Genomic DNA, 15,635 nt, shown 5'->3' on the forward strand with positions numbered 1-15,635 from the left:
CAACTTGAAGCTGCAAGCAACTCCACAACTGAGCATCGCGAGACTCACCTCCCCAACAACACACGATATTCTCTCAGATTGGAAACTCTGTGGAACGATGCAAGATTGTGCCCCAAATCGCCTTGGCAAAAATGTTCCTCGCAGCAAGTGACGCAGTCTCATGCACTCAGACACAGCCAGCGCAGCCACTCCCGTCTGTCCCGCGCAACAGCCCCAAACAACCGCCGGCAACCACACCACCGGGCAAGGCTGAAGGGGATCGATGCAACCGCATGCGCTCCAGTGGGCTCCCAAATTTCCCAGGATATCGCAACCCTGGCCGTTGCAGCGCCAATCGCCATGATTACGGTTACACGCTCTGTGGGCGCAGGATTGCGCTAGCCGTCTGACGCCCCGTGGCTATGAGTGCTAAGTGCCCGCTAGCCGGGGGACTTTGGTGCGACCCCCAAGTGAAAGACGACTCCCATTAGCCAGGCACGCGAGACACCTCGACCAAGATGCACCCACAGAGTCGCGGTAAAGGATCGGCATCCTGGCCGCTCCTGCGTGGTATGCCATTCGATATGAAATGTCGGCGTCAGGGACTGAAGCTGATGCTCCAATGCAGTTCGACACGGAGCGGAACCCTAGTATCCGTAGATTGAAGCTAGCCTGGCCGTCTGTTTTGCCGATCCGTCTTACATTTTGGTGACTTTTCTGTGAGGGTTGCCCCCCTCGCATCCTTCTCTCCCGCCTTTTCTCTCCCTGGCGCGAACTCTGCTGTTGAATCCTTCGTGATCGCCGGATGGACGGATTGGAACAGCGTTGTTTGTGGTCTCGAAGCTTGATTGTTTGGACGAAGAGATCGCCATCACTTTGACTCGGTCCCCCGCAGCTACCACGACCGCGGTCTTTTATCGCGAAAGAACGCCATATCTCGAGGTGGCCCGAGTTTCTCTCTAATCATGGTCTCACGGTGGACGGCGTTGCTCGCCGCTGGGCAGCTTGCGACAACATGTTATGCGCAAACCGCCGCGCAGGTATCAGACGTCCCGTCCGTCGATAACTTCGTGAGGAGGGCTTTTGCTAGGAGTATGTCCCTGCCCACTATACTGGGGTGAGAATCGCGACCGCTGACGGCAAACAGCAACCGTAATCGACAACTATCTCTACATCGACGGCGGCGAAGTTTCACAGCTGGTGAACGGGAAGAACCTCACATACCGTGCTTCAAACCCAAGTTCGTCTGCTCCGTCGGCCACCCCATCGACCGCCCTACTAAACTATGCCAATAGTGAACAGCACGCTGTCAATTGACCTCACGTCATATTGGACGCCCTCAAATGTGACCTTCACAGAGACCAAGAAGACCGACGCGCCGACGATGATGCGCCAGGCTATCCTCAAGGACAACTCCAGCGGCATCTTCTACATCTGGGGCGGCTTCATCTCGTACGACAACCCGCTTCCCAGCGCCCAGCTGTGGAGGTTCAACCCCGACAACAAGGGCGGCGGTTCCTGGAACACCGAGATCAAGCCCGGCCACAGCACCTTTCTCGACTTCGAGCGCTCCCAGGGCGGCGTCTTCGTGAGCACGCCCGAGTCGGGCTTCTACTTTGGCGGCTACTCCCAGTCGACGTCCGACCCCACGCCCGCCGGCCCCGTGCCGGGATTCCTGGAGTTCAACTACGCGAACCAGACGCAGGCGTGGACGAACCACACCGACGCCCCGTACTCGCCGTACGGCACCATAGCCGGCGGCGCGGCGCAGTACATCCCGACATTTGGTGATAACGGGCTTGTCATGCTCTTCAGCGGAGGCACATATACCGTAGGGGAGGGTGTGGCCTCGGATGATGTCGCGCTTCAAGCTTTTGACACGCTCTACTTTATGGACCCCGTGACGAAGAAGTGGTACACCCAAAAGACGTCGGGAACACCGCCCGCGCCGCGGCAATGGCACTGCGCAGTGGGGGCGCAGGGACAGAACAACACATATGAGATGTAGGTCGCCGAGACAACGAGATGTCAGTAAATGCTGACCAAGTGCGTAGCTTCATCTTCGGAGGCAGCAGCGGAAGCACCTCCTTCGACGAGGTCTGGATCCTGAGTCTGCCCGGCTTCTTCTGGACAAAGGCCGACTACACGTCCGCGAGCCCCCGCGACGCCATGGGCTGCGCGGTCGGCGGGCAGCGCCAGATGATCACCGTCGGCGGCATCAACCGCAGCTTCGTGCAGTCCACAAAGTTTTTTGCGAACAAGGACCCGTTCCCGCAGGGCATTGGCATCTTCGACATGACGGAGCTGAAGTGGACCGACAACTACAACCCCAGCGCCGCCGCGTACCAGACGCCGGACACCGTGCAGGCTTGGTACGACGACGGGTAAGTTTTGTTTGCGCCGAAGTTGAGAGATGGTGTAACTAACGTGGATGAAGCAAACTCTCGAGCGTGACTTATACGAGTGACGAGGTCGCGGCTCTCTTCAATGGATCCAGCTCCGACTCCGGTTCAGGATCTGGCTCCGGCTCCGGAAGCGGCTCTTCCAGCGACTCGGGCTCCAGCTCTTCGAACGCGGGCGCGATTGCTGGTGGAGTCGTCGGAGGTGTGGCCGGAATCGCGGCGATCGGCCTGGCTGCCTTCTGCCTGCTGAAGAGGCGCAAGAGGCAGGCCCAGAGCGCGAACCAGCCCGCCGTCGCGGAGGCGCAGCCCTATGCTCCTCAGCATGGCTACTCTCCCGTGCCGCCCTCGGCGACGATTGCGGCCTCGGAGTTGGAGAGTGGACGGACGCCTCCCCCTGACGTGCCCAAGATGATGCATCCTCCCGAGTTGGATGCCAATCCTAGGGTGATGTACGAGCTTGATGGGTCGGGAACACATAAATGATGGAAAGTGACTGTAACAGGGAGGAAATGGCCGAAGCGGTAAATATACCTTCATGAGATACCTTTAGACTGTAGACAACTAGTTTATAATGATTTTCAACTCTCGAGGACCTGACAACCGCCAAGGAGGCAGCTCCGGTTGGTATCCCGTATCGCGCCACGGAAAACTCGTGCCTGTCTCAGAGGCAGAGGCACACTTGCATGCAACCTATACGTTGAAAAGGTACGGGAGAGAACGCTCGGTGAAGGTCATCCGCAGATTTTTCGAGTGCAAAAATTGCTTTCATGGGTGTCTAGTAAGAAGGCAAGGCGGGTCTTGGCAGGCATAATTCTCTTTCCAACAATGGGCACGTAGACCTGAGCTGACCAGCTGGACAGTCTTTTTGCGGCGGCAGAGAGCTAGCTGCCAGAAGATGACGATATTCGAGACCTTTTGCAGATGGCGGAAGGCGTGAGGAGATGAGGCGGCTCCTGGAATCTTCATCATAGCTTCAGACTGAGACGGACTTACTGATAATGATTAATCTCACATGCCATCGGCTGTAAGTGAGCTTCGTTTAGGAACCTGACATGACCTGTCTGAAGTCCAGACGCAACCTCAACGCATGTTTCCCCTTAACGATAATGATACTAGGTCTAGCCAACTTCACTGCATCCTCAATCTGTAGAGAACTAATGATTAGATATGCATCTTGTGTTGTAAGCCCACTAGAGACCGAGTTACATTCGGTGTTGCTGCGCCGCATGAGACGCTGTTGGTGAGGCTGGGCATGCAGAAGACGAGCGCAGCAGCCAATTGATCCCCGGCACGCTCCCTGACCTCGGCGGTTGGGACCAGGGTATAAAACTCAGCTGAAAGCACCCTTCCAACAAGCTGAAGTCCTAACACCCAGGAGCAACTCCTCGTCTTCTTCCCCTGCATCTCAGGCGCTTCACGTCACAGCAGCCTTTCCCATCTTTGAACCTTGGCTTCCAAGATGGATCCTCTCAGTGTAATCAGCTCAACCATTGGCATCATTGGGGCGGTTGCCAGCGCCTACGAGACCATCAAGAAGATCCAGAACCTTCCGAAGGCTTTCGACGAGGTGAACAAAAATCTCCCTTTGGTCCGGGGTGTTCTTCAACGTGTCTATGAAAGAATCCAACGGATAGATCCTAGTGTCGACGAGAACAGCGCCTCTATCCGCGAGGCCATCAACACCTGCCACGACAAAGTCGAGATACTCCAGAAGATCTTCGCCACACTCGAGGAAAAATGCAAGGATCGAGACGCCGACAAGACTTGGAAGAGGGCCCGGGCCTGGTACCGTGAAGCTATGCGTGGCATGCAGGCTGATCGTGTGGAGGGCCTGATGAAGGAAATTTTGGACCGTATGCGGATCCTGGCCATGAGCCAAGTCTTCAGTCTCAACGATGACCTTGACGAGATCAAAGAGGCCATCAACTCACTTTCAGAAGTGGACCCATCCCTGGATGATTCCGAGATTGAGATGGGAGCAATCTACGCGCAGCAAACGAATCAGGACCACGCCACAGGCACACAGTATAACATGTCTGGTGGTGTACTGAACACAGGGAATAACTCGGGGAATACTTTCGGGAACGTTGGGACCTTGACATTTGGTAAGAGCTAGGACAGACATCAATCTTGCCAAACATAGAGTTTAATCAACGTCACAGTTTCTTGTCCTGATCAACTTGACCATACTTGTCTGTCGCGACCTTCGAAGAGAAAACATGGGTATCAAGGCAAATCCAAGCGTGAGTTGGCTGCTCCAACGGGCGATCTGACAGAAGCTATGGCGTGCTGACAAAGCTGAGCAGCATCGCATCACATTCCTAATGGGAAGAATTTGAACTTTGTTGGCCGTTCGGAAATCATGCGGAGACTTCAAACAATACTACGGGACAAGGAGTGCGAATCAGTCGCTCTCTGCGGCTTGGGCGGCGCGGGCAAGAGCGAGATCGCGCTCAGCTTCGCCCACTGGGTCAAAGACACCATGCCAGATCACTCCGTACTCTGGATGTCAGCTTTGAGCAGCGGGAGCATTGATAAATCCTACGGAGATATTGCTCACAAAGTTGGTCTTGACTGTTCGGAGGGCCTTGGGGTGAAGACGGCGTTGCAACGATATCTATCCTCCGGAATTGCTAGCCCTTGGGTTTTCATCATTGACAACGCTGACGACGAAGCTATGCTCGAGTATATGCGTAATGATAGCGATGGAAATAGCGTACTTCCACGAGACGATGGCTGTCTCACGCTGTTCACAACACGATCATGGGATGTGGCCCAGTGCGTCTCGCAAGGGAATGTGATCGATGTGGAGGCCATGAACGAAGACGACGCAAAGAGCCTCTTAGCCAGGCTTATTGGCAAGAACAGATGGTCAGAGCCAGACGGAATGGTTGATATTCTTCTGGAGAAGCTCACTTGCTTGCCGCTTGCTATCGCCCATGCTGCAGCTTATATGAAAAGAAACAGAAAGTCCACAAGCGACTACGTCAATCTTATGGCTGGCACCGACGAAAATTTGATCAAGCTTCTTCAGCAGCGGATGGCAACTGGAAAAGCGACGGCTTCCGTCTTGACCACATGGGCAATATCATTCGAACAAATCAACACACATCACCCGCAAGCCGCCACTCTGCTATCATTTTGCTCTCAGATTGAGCCAAAAGGCATACCACGAACGATACTTCCTGATTTCACAAATGAGATTGACTTGGATCAGGCTATCGGAACGCTTTTGAGCTACGCCTTCATCCGTGATCGAGGCGATATGCGACAGACGTTCGATATGCACAGCCTTGTTCACTTGGCCGCGGGAGTTTGGCTCAGAGAAATGAAGGGTTTCAAAGCCGCCACCGAAGCTGCTGTAATTCGTCTGGCTCAATTGCTGCCAGACTCACTTGAGGAAATTATTGAGGAATGGTGGGCGTACCTCCCGCATGCTTGCAGACTTCTGATGTCAATAGACATGGTCGAGGTCGATCTGACTGTGAAAGCATGGAAATTGGGCTGTTATGTTGTCTTGTTCCTATACTGTGACTGCAGATATCACGAGTCTGCGCAAATAGTCGAACGCGTACTCGAACTGTGTGAAAGGTGGTGGAATAAAGACGAACCGGTCATCATGTTTACACGGGAGCTTCTGATCGAGTCTCTCTCTGAGTTGGGGCTCAGACAGAGAAAACGAGCAGTCGAAATCGCAGAGCTTGTCCTTGAACAGACAAGACGTTCACGTCGGACTGACCCAGCAGATGAGATCAAAGCAGAGCTGAATCTCATCTGGGCATACCTCTCAGCGGATCAAAAGAACGAAGCTTCTGACCGGGCCGCTATATTGGCGGAAAGGCTGAGAAAATTCGACGTTCATGAGCACACTTGGGTATTACAAGCAAAGGTAGATCTGGGGAGCATACTTCTCGACACCGGAAAACACAGTGAATGCATCGACATGCTGGAGGGGGCTCTTGTACATCACAATGAGACGGGGCATGACGACAAATTACAACTCTTGAAGGTGAAACGACAGCTTGCGTCAGCCTACAAAGCCGTAGGTCAGCCCAGCAAGGCGATAGAGGTATTGGAATGTATACTGGGAGAAGAACTGACGGCATCATGCCAAGTCTTTTCGCAACTGCAGCTCCTAAAAATTCGGTCGGCGCTTGGAACTGCGTACATGCGCAACGGTCGGTTTGACGACGCCATTCAGACTCTTACAGCTGTTGTAGAAGAAACAGAGGGTAGCCTAGGCTTGACAGGTCAACAATTCCATCAGCAGCGATTCCATCTCAACGTAAAAGAATCGTTGGCGATGGCCTACGCATTGGAGGGTCAGTTGGTGAATGCAATCAAGTTAAGTCGGGAGCTCGAAGCAACTGAGAAAGTCATTGCCAAGAGGCGAGGAATCCAAGACGAAGACGAAGACGAGGATTTGTTACTAAGGAAAGGTGCTCTTGCGGGGCTTTACTTGGCGGCGGGGAGGTTGACAGAAGGCAAAACTCTGATCAACCACATGGTAGACGGGCTAAGGAGAAGTCTTGGCGAGAGTCATTCCCAGACTGTCTTCGCACAAGATCTACTTGCGAAGTGTGAAAGGATAGTTGCGAAGATTGAAAGAATAGGTGGTAGAGAAAGAATAAGAAAGGCTTAGGTAGTGGCGCCGTATGTATATATCTTTGGCTCTGAATACCTAGGAATAAATTTGGAGAGCCTCACTGACCGGCACGAATCCTGGCCCGGAATGCATCCCGTCCGGTGCCTGCTCCGCTCCGCCGACACTCGGTGCCCACACCCGATCCGAGGCTTGAATCGTGTTCGCGAGGCAGCTGATGAGCTGAATCTGATCAATCACAACCTTTGCGGACAGACGTTGAATCCCAACCACTCGGCACCACAACCCTGATAAACGGCACCCAACTCCGCAGACCGTTCTCATCGATCCAAACCCAAAATCACAACGTCAACAACCCCGGCCCATCATCCCCTACCCGCCGATCACCCTTCCATGACAGCATCGCCTCCGAGACGGACACCTTGTCCAAACACCTCGTCCGAACCAATCTCCTCCCCAGATCAACTCGCAAATGACTTCATCCATTCTCCAAGGGTCCAAACTGCCGGGCCCCGCGGATTCGGCATTGGCGTCAGCCACAAAGGAGCGACGACGCTAAAGCAAGGGACCTGTTGGCACTCGAATTACGTCTAAACAGTGGAGACTCCCCCCTTCGCAGCGAGAGATCCGGACTTTGGCATGTCCCCGAGCTGAAGTCCCGGGAGGCCGGCAGGCCTGTGCGCAAAGAGTGATCATCCCATGCCTGATAAAGTCAATGACACTGACAGCAGAGTGTTCGTCGGCGTCGGGGTGACACTCGAATCCCGCTCCGCGCCGCGGCCCTCACACTCACAGTCCGCGTGGTCTTACACCACCCCCCACGCCGTCGAATACGCGGGCAAACAACACCGCGAGAGCGAAACCTCGTCCAGCATCACCAGATCACCCCTCCAAATCCGAAGCACACAGATCGTCAACGTCACGCACCTCACACACCCCTCCCGCACCATCGGGTTCCGGATGATGCATCTGCTACTGGATGACAGCTGTTCTTAATTCCGGGTATGTCCCCAAGACCGGTTTGCCAGGCACCCGCTGCAGTTCAGCCACAACCATGTTCTCGCGGACGGGCCAACTCTTGTTTTCTCGGAGTTGATGGGTTGAAGCAACCGTTGGTCTGGAACACCCGGATAGACAGCAACGGCGGTGCATGGTGCGCTGAGGGGAAAGCATCTCACGAGCACGTTCATGATTCTATATCGGCTTTGCGTTTGCTTCAGATATTCTTATTTTGAAAAGTAGCATCATCATGACTCTTCACATCTCTGACATCAGAACCCCAAGCCATCGCAAACCGTTGCAACCGTCTCAAGTCTCGTCTGAAGGGGGTCCTTCACCTCGGTGAACCATCCCAGCCCACTGGCTCCGTAGTCGAACCCCTCCTCGGTCACTCGGCATCGAACTCGTCCCCAGGCAGTGGGCGTTGGTTCGGCCGAGGGGGAGAGAGAGCACGTCCCAGGCCGACAAGGCCAGCCCGCCAGACAAACAGCCGCGGCCGCACCCGCTCTGCACCCAGCGCGCGGAAAAGTGTGGAGTCCGCGTCACTTGCGTGCTGGTACCTGGATGAATAATCGGCTTGTGCTCGGCTTCGGCTTACCCAAGCAACTGCACAATTATCAATCCCACCAGATCTTTTTTGATAGACTCACACCCCCATGGAATCTTGCCGGAGGGGCCAAAAGGTCTGGACTTAGTGAGATTAACTCCAACGCCAAGCTCAAGCGGGGTGTGCAGCAGAAGATGCGCGCATCAGAGGATCAAGAGTGGGACTCGAGAAGGTAACATTTGTGTGTGAGTGACTGTGCACGCCGCGATTCTCTCTCGTCGTGATGACTCAAAGAGGTGGAGAGCCGGGCCTTGGAACGACGTGCTCGATCTCGTCTCCTCGCTTCTCTTGCACCTTTTCGACGATGGTCGATGAAAATCATCGCCCAGCCCTTGCGTCCGTCCCACAGCTGGACATGGTTCTTCGCAGAGAAGAAAAAAAAAAGTCCACCCCCGCAGAGGGTGCGTCGTGCCTGGATGGAAAGAAGCCCACCGCCCCGCCGGTGCCGAAAGACTCACATTCTTTCCGCATCTCGTCAGTTCGCCGCAAGACACCCCGGCGGAGGGGCGGAGAAGGGGGCGTGTGTGAACCTGCTGATGGAGTTCGTTGCGGCGAGCGGATCGGAGGGGGACTTCAGCGGGGTCGGCTGCTGCAGCGCTGCCGCCTGCGGGCGGTGCGGCGGTCGGTCGGCCTGTTGGAAGGCTCCCGTAGACCACAGAAGGATGCAGCATTATTCTTCGGAAGCCAAGCCGTGCCCTTATCAGCGGATCGTCGAGGCCAAGATCGCTCGATAGTCCTAGCGGGCCACTGCGACTGCCATCGTGACCCGTTGTAGGACTCTAGCAGCATAATCATTGTGGCATTCAACTTATCGCGAGGGAGCAGCGCGCACAGCAGGTAATCAGTGTTTCCTATTGCGATCGAAATGGCGTGCGAGACACGCCCGCCTTGTGCCTTGCACAATCCCGCCTCAGATGATCGACCTGGGCCAAGGCAGATAGGGTCAACCCCACGCCCAGTGTCTCATCCGGGGTGAACGTGTCACCTGCACGCACTTTGCAGCGAAATTTGGCTGCTGGCGTGCTGGCAACGCGCTGGCCCAATTTCGCATTTCAATGCTTGTTAGGCTCAGGCACAGGCAAGGGACCCCCCTTTCACCGCCCTACGTTGCCCGGTTCAGTGTTGAGGCCCTCTCTCAACCGCAGCCCGGAAGCTCCACGATAGGGCAGCAGCAAATTTTTTTTTTAAACGGCGGGCTGGCGGACGGTGAAGCGGTTGGCGGTCAACAAGTGCGTGTGGGAGATATCGTGGAACGGGGCATGAATCGAAAGCGTGGGATAGCGCGGAGACCTAGCCTAGACGCTGGCAAGCTGGGCACGCCAGGGAAACTTGTCTTCCGAGACCTGATTGACTCGGTTGATTGCGTGCGAGCAGCAAATTGTCAGTCATGACTCCTCTCCGGACAATCTCTCTCGCGGGCAAAGGATACTCGATCGGGAAGGGCCAGCTCTGCTCAGGTGAAACAAATAAGCGTCGCCTGTCGCTGGCCGTCTGCTAAAGTGATTCCCGCCGAGCAGCTGAACCAACACTTTTAGGCTTGCCGAGACTGGCGAACGGAAAGGCGGGGGCTCTGATTGCGTCGCATCGGATGCAAAGGCCGAATGGCGGGCGGGAAAATGTCACTGGATCGTCAAATTTTCCATTCGTCCTGCTTTCCCCTCTTCGTTATCTATCGTCGGTCGGCTCAATCAATCTTGTGCCGTTTGCGCGAGAGCGAAGTCGGACTCTTTTTTTTTTTCTTTTTTTTTCTTTTTGTCGCTGCGCTCTCAAGGTTGGACGATTTATCCAACGGCAATCGTGCCCTCCTTCTCAGCCCTGTTTGTCGGGTTGAACTGCCAGTAAGATTAGACAACGGCTCATCACACAAACCTTGATCCGCCTGGCGTTTGGTGTCAGCATTGGAGGATCGGTGAGGTGAGCAACGAGGGGTTGGCAGTCCCAATCTCGTCCGGCCACGACCAGGCACAGTAAGATGCCAGACCGGGACCCTGGGTCGCGCAATAAGAAAGCCAAGCGAACCTCGTGCCATTTTCCATCTTCAGCAGTCCCTAATCTCCAATCTCCAATCTCAGCGAGATCTATTGCACAGCTCTTGCTGCGCCTTATGTCAGCTGGGATGATGGTCGCAGGGGGCGGTTGATGGGGGCTGGAGATGGAGATTTGGGGGTGTGTGCCAGAGAGGCGACACGTGGTGTACGGCGGCCCGAGCGCAGGCAACACGGGCCCCGAGAGGAGGTCGAACGGGCTCCGTTGGGTGGTCTCTCCCTCGAAAATTTCCCCTTCTTGGGCTCGCCGACTCCATTCGGGCGGGATTCGTCCGTCCTGAAGAGTGATGACTGATTGACTGAAGCCTGCCAGCCTGCCAGCTGCTGGGCTAGATTTCTGCCACACACCCCTCCCCCTCGGCCACTCGCATCTGCTCGCGAGGCCGCGCACTCCGCTAGATTCATCCCGCGGGTGCACACGCTGTAGGACTCGTGTCGTATCGTCGTAATCGCTCAGGACTCACGACTGCGCCGCCTTTTCTCGCTGCTTCTGCCGTCCGCCATCGTTCGCACTCGTTTCCGCTATTGCGTCGCCATCGAAACAATCAGACCATGGTCGAAATTGCACTTGTAGCCGTTTGCCTCAATCCCTAAGATCCGTCGGGGAAGCGGCGCAACTCTTGTCGTTTGGTCCTGCGCGGTACCATTGTAATTGACGGCGACTTGTAAATGACAATTTCGATTGACTGCTCGAAGCGGCCGCAACGGGAATAATCACTGGCGTCGGGGTTTTCGCTTGCTCCAGGCAGCCCTTTGGTAATTCCGACTTTTGGAGGGAGTTAAAACACACCGCCAAAGTCCGAATGCCATGGCTCCATTGTGATTCGTCCGCAATACGGCTTGCTGAGCTCGACAAGGGTGTGTCGATAGAAAGTCGGGGCAGTCGGTTCGTTGAACAATTTGGCTGTCGAGTGCTGCTGCAGAGGGACAGCGGGAAGAGCTGACTGAGGTAAGCAGCAGGGAGGACGGAAGTTGGGCGACGCCGATCTGCCGAGATCGCTGTGGCTGTTGGTTTGTCTCTGCTGCTTAGGTAAAGCGTTCCGTCGCCTGCGCTTTCTCTCTCGCTGGCTGGCTCGCTGCGCTGCAGCGCATTGTCGTTCCCGCTGAATCATGTGGACTGCCTGAATGACTCGTCAGCCAGTTTCAACCCCCGAGATGAGGCGAATGAAGTGTAATGATGCAATCGTGACCTTTTCACGTGTGCAAAGCAAAGACGAGGGGAAAGGGGGTTCAGATTGAAATCTGTTTCAATTGAATATTTTGCTCGCTGATGGGCACTGTTGCAACCCCAGCGGCTCTGTTCTATCTGTCTGTAACACAATGCTGAACCACTCAACCACGATGCTCCTGCGATCCGAGATCGGGGGAGTCGGGAGCGGCAGCCGAAGAGAAGTAATTCCAGTGACCATCCATTATCCATCAAGGTCGTATGTGGCCCGCCCGACCAACCCATTCGTGCCTTGCTTCCCGGTTCCGACATAGGAAAGTATTGTAGTAAATCCGTAGAGATGAGAGGAAATTCCTGAGTGGACATTGCTGTCTTTTTGTAGACCGCCCGTTCAAAATCATGAACCATGCCGGTCTTGGTATCGATATGTAATAACGCCATGCTATGCAAACGCTCGCTGTAAAACCAAAGAAGAGATCAAATCAAAGTCGAAGTAGTGAAAACGTCCCGAGTGTAGACTTCTAGTACACTGAGATGGCAGACACAAGCCTCGCTGGGTTCCTGGGCGGCAGGTAGTAGCCTTCGGAGTAGAAGGCGCCGTCTTGTTGTTGTGAGATCTCTTCCTTGGCTTCCTTCTCGGAGAAGGTGAGCACTGCGTTTGGCGGTGATGGGGGCATCGACTCGTCGTCTGAGATGTCGGAGTCGTGCTCGAGCTCTGGTGGTGATGAGCTGTTGGAGTGGGAAGGCGTGCGGACAAGCTCGAGCTGTGCGTAGTCCTCCTCGAGGTCGTCCTCCTCCATGTCGTAGTCCTCGGAGACGGAGACGGTTGTTGTTCTCGGGGAAGCAGGGCCGGAGGGCATGCGGCGGAGAGAGACGGTGTCGGCCATCTCGATGTCGTCCTCCTCGTCGTAGTCGTCGTCGGAAGAGACTGAGGAGTCATCCGAGTCGGAGGCGTCCCAGTCATTCTCGGGATCCTCGACGATGGTGTCGGCCCATTGCACGTGGCGCTCCTCGCTCTTGGTGGCTCCGCGGACGGATTGGTTGAACCAGCTCTCCTGCTCACGCTCGGCATCGGCAAGCTCAAGCATCAGGGAGTCGAGAAGGTTGGCGTGGCCGACGAGGAGGCGGAGGTCGTGGTCGGCGCGGGCAGCCTCAGATGAGAGCTTGGCCCGGGCCTTGTGGGCAAGGTAGTAGGTCTGAGTGATGCTCATCTTCTTCTTGAGGGCGGTGATGTGCAGAGGTGAGGAGGAAGAGTGAGTATGGGGACGGGTGGTTGTTGTGGACATTTTGTGTGACTTTGCACCGACGGTGACTGATGTCGCGATTTTGGCTGGTATGACTCAAAGCGAGATCGGGGGTTGTTGTGGTGCAGGGGTGCCTAGGCTAGTGTTGCCGGTGTGTGAAGCTTTGATAATCTTCTCCAAGGGGCTTTTCTCGGGTTGGACTCGGGAGTGGTTGATGAGGTAAGGCGAGGAGACAGCTTGAGATATCCAAATATGGGGATGGGATGTGTTTAAATGTTTGAAGCTTGTTGGGTTAGATGCTTTCTTGTTTTGGAAATCTGAGGCTGTTGATTGTGAAGCTGAAGCTGGTGGACTGGAAAGATGGGAATCTAGATCGTGGTGGGAAACAGATTTCTTTTAACTCCCTCGACCGCTTCGCTGGACTGTCGGGCTCGGAGAGAAGAAAAGTGTGTGAGGAAGCGGTGACAAGGGGAGGGGTGTGGTGTCGAGAGTGTGTGGCAGGTGCAGGTGCAGGGGGGGTGATGACCACGGGGGTGTGAGGACGGGTGGACGGGTGGAGAGGCTTAGGCTGAGGACTCACACACTTGCAGCGGAAAGGTGTGGGCTTGTGGACTTTGGAGTTTGGGCGGCTTTTGTCATCAGAAGCCCGAGGCGCTTCCCGAGCCTCCGCAGCACCCACAGGCTGCCATTACAGAGCACACCTCACCTTGACTGTTCCGCTCTTTCGCCTACCTGCCGTAGGTACCTGCCTCGCCGTGGGCATGTCTGCCGTCGTGGTTCGGACTTTCCAGCTTACCAGCGCTGTCCGGCGCCAGGTACGTGGCTGCCCCCGTCAAGCCCGTCTCAGTTTCTTCTCTGACGCACTCGGCCAAACGATACGTACCTTTTTCGAATGCTATCCCCGTTACTGTACACCTCGTTTTGTCAGCCAGTGCTTGTAATCAATCAGTTCCATCAACGTCGACCGTCCAAACTCTCCGGCCGCTATCCCTCTTCCCGCCATCACGGGCTCTCGACCCGAGGCCTTGGACATAGGGGATAGGCATAACTCCGCACCGACCACCGATTCCACCGTGATTCCATTGGCATCCAGGTACTGACTGTTCTGCTCAGTGATTACCCATGCCGACCGCCGCGGCCCGGCCTCTACAGCACAATCCCCGTTACCCATCCAGCGCGTCATCTCGAGTCTCGATGCACAATTTCATCTGACAAACCTCTGCATAGAGAACTACATACCCGTGAAAATAAGGGCGTGCCTTACGTACGACGACCCCTACGCCTCGGCCGTTACGCGGTTATGCGCATTCGCACATCTTACCTCGGCGCACCCGTCACAATCGCCGTGGCTCATCTCCCTTCGAAACTGTAACTCTCGACACATCTGCCATCTGTGACAGGCTGAGGCGGACAAGCGAAAGAAGGACGGCCTCAATATTGGCCCGGGGTGGTGTTTGGGCGTGATCGCCAGGCCAAGGCCTGCAATTGGCACAATTACCAATTCCTAATCCCTAGTCCTTCAGCAATGCCTTACCCCACGCCAGGGCAGGTACCGTACTCGAAGCCTAATTGTCCAAAGGACTAAACGAGCAGACCGAGTGCGGTTGCTACCTCAACCTGGGCACCTATCCGTACCCCCGTCGGTCGCTAGGCCTCATGCACGGCGCCGAGGGCCGCGAAGGGCACCGCGATCATCAATCATTGCACCAATATGGATAATACTGTGGCAGGCAGCGCTGGGCGGAATAGCACAACACAGCATCAACATCAGCACCAGCACAGCCCGCCCGTCGGCTCCGTTCACCTGGCTGCGAGTGCGAGCCTGAGACTGGGGCCCATCTAACCAGCTGACTGGCTTTGTCGGACACGCACCAATCACAGCACCTTGCGAGGAACACGAAGCAGATCTGTACGGATTTACGAGTGGCCCCGAGCAGTAATTACAGAGAGAAGCGCAGGGGTGCCGAGTGTACGTACAGATACAGCACGCCGAAAGAGAAATAGGGCTGAGGGCAACGTAGCAGCAGCCAATGGGCGAGGTACATTTGCTCTCCGCGTTGGGCATAACGCCTACGGGATTCACAGGCTACTGCGTAACGCACACGCCGTACTCGCTCTCGCGGTGTCCCTTCTTTTACGGTGATGCCTAGAACACCAGCCACAGTCGTGATGAGTCGGCCTCTTGGTACCCCACGCCGACCTTTCGCGACTGGTCAATTGCCCGGGGCGACGGAGCATCCACAGGAGCTGCTGCATCAGCGGCGCCGTTGGGGAGCCTCGCGTCTGCCTACACTTTGAGGCGCCTTGCCCTTCGCTCCCTCTGCCGCCCTTCCTTGCGAACGAAGCAGAAGAAACCCGCAATTGCTTCTTTGAGCATTGATCCAATGTTTCGCACGGGCTGCCGTCAGATTGAGCAACGACAACAGTCATACTGCCGTACCAGTTCGCCGACTTGTCCCGTCTCCCTGGATACCGACGAAAAGCAAGAGGACCCTGGCTCCGCACGGGAGCTGTCAAGTGATGACAAAAATCCAGATGGGGGGCCGTCTCCGACTTTGCCCATGCCGAAAGAAAGCCTCTCTCGCAAG

The 15,635-nt window shown here is 55.6% G+C and overlaps 3 protein-coding genes across 3 annotated transcripts; 2 read left to right on the forward strand and 1 right to left on the reverse strand.

The window, feature by feature from the left end:
* Window positions 1-944: 944 nt before the first annotated feature.
* GCG54_00007817 (uncharacterized protein) lies at window positions 945-2,864 on the forward strand (the record flags this gene model as incomplete). The annotated part of the gene is made up of 5 exons (XM_045407794.1): window positions 945-1,071; window positions 1,127-1,219; window positions 1,275-1,983; window positions 2,034-2,363; window positions 2,417-2,864. 5 exons carry the CDS (start codon window positions 945-947, stop codon window positions 2,862-2,864), a joined length of 1,707 nt encoding a protein of 568 aa, XP_045259529.1.
* Window positions 2,865-3,840: 976 nt separating this feature from the next.
* On the forward strand, window positions 3,841-6,481 carry GCG54_00007818 (Regulatory protein AfsR; the record flags this gene model as incomplete). Its single annotated transcript, XM_045407795.1, has 3 exons — window positions 3,841-4,486; window positions 4,688-6,423; window positions 6,449-6,481. 3 exons carry the CDS (start codon window positions 3,841-3,843, stop codon window positions 6,479-6,481), a joined length of 2,415 nt encoding a protein of 804 aa, XP_045259530.1.
* A 5,843-nt stretch (window positions 6,482-12,324) lies between these two features.
* On the reverse strand, window positions 12,325-13,089 carry GCG54_00007819 (uncharacterized protein; the record flags this gene model as incomplete). The annotated part of the gene is made up of 1 exon (XM_045407796.1): window positions 12,325-13,089. One exon carries the CDS (start codon window positions 13,087-13,089, stop codon window positions 12,325-12,327), a length of 765 nt encoding a protein of 254 aa, XP_045259531.1.
* Window positions 13,090-15,635: the final 2,546 nt, after the last annotated feature.

This window comes from Colletotrichum gloeosporioides, assembly GCF_011800055.1.
Source record: "Colletotrichum gloeosporioides strain Lc1 chromosome Unknown consensus_77, whole genome shotgun sequence".
NCBI lineage: Eukaryota > Fungi > Ascomycota > Sordariomycetes > Glomerellales > Glomerellaceae > Colletotrichum > Colletotrichum gloeosporioides.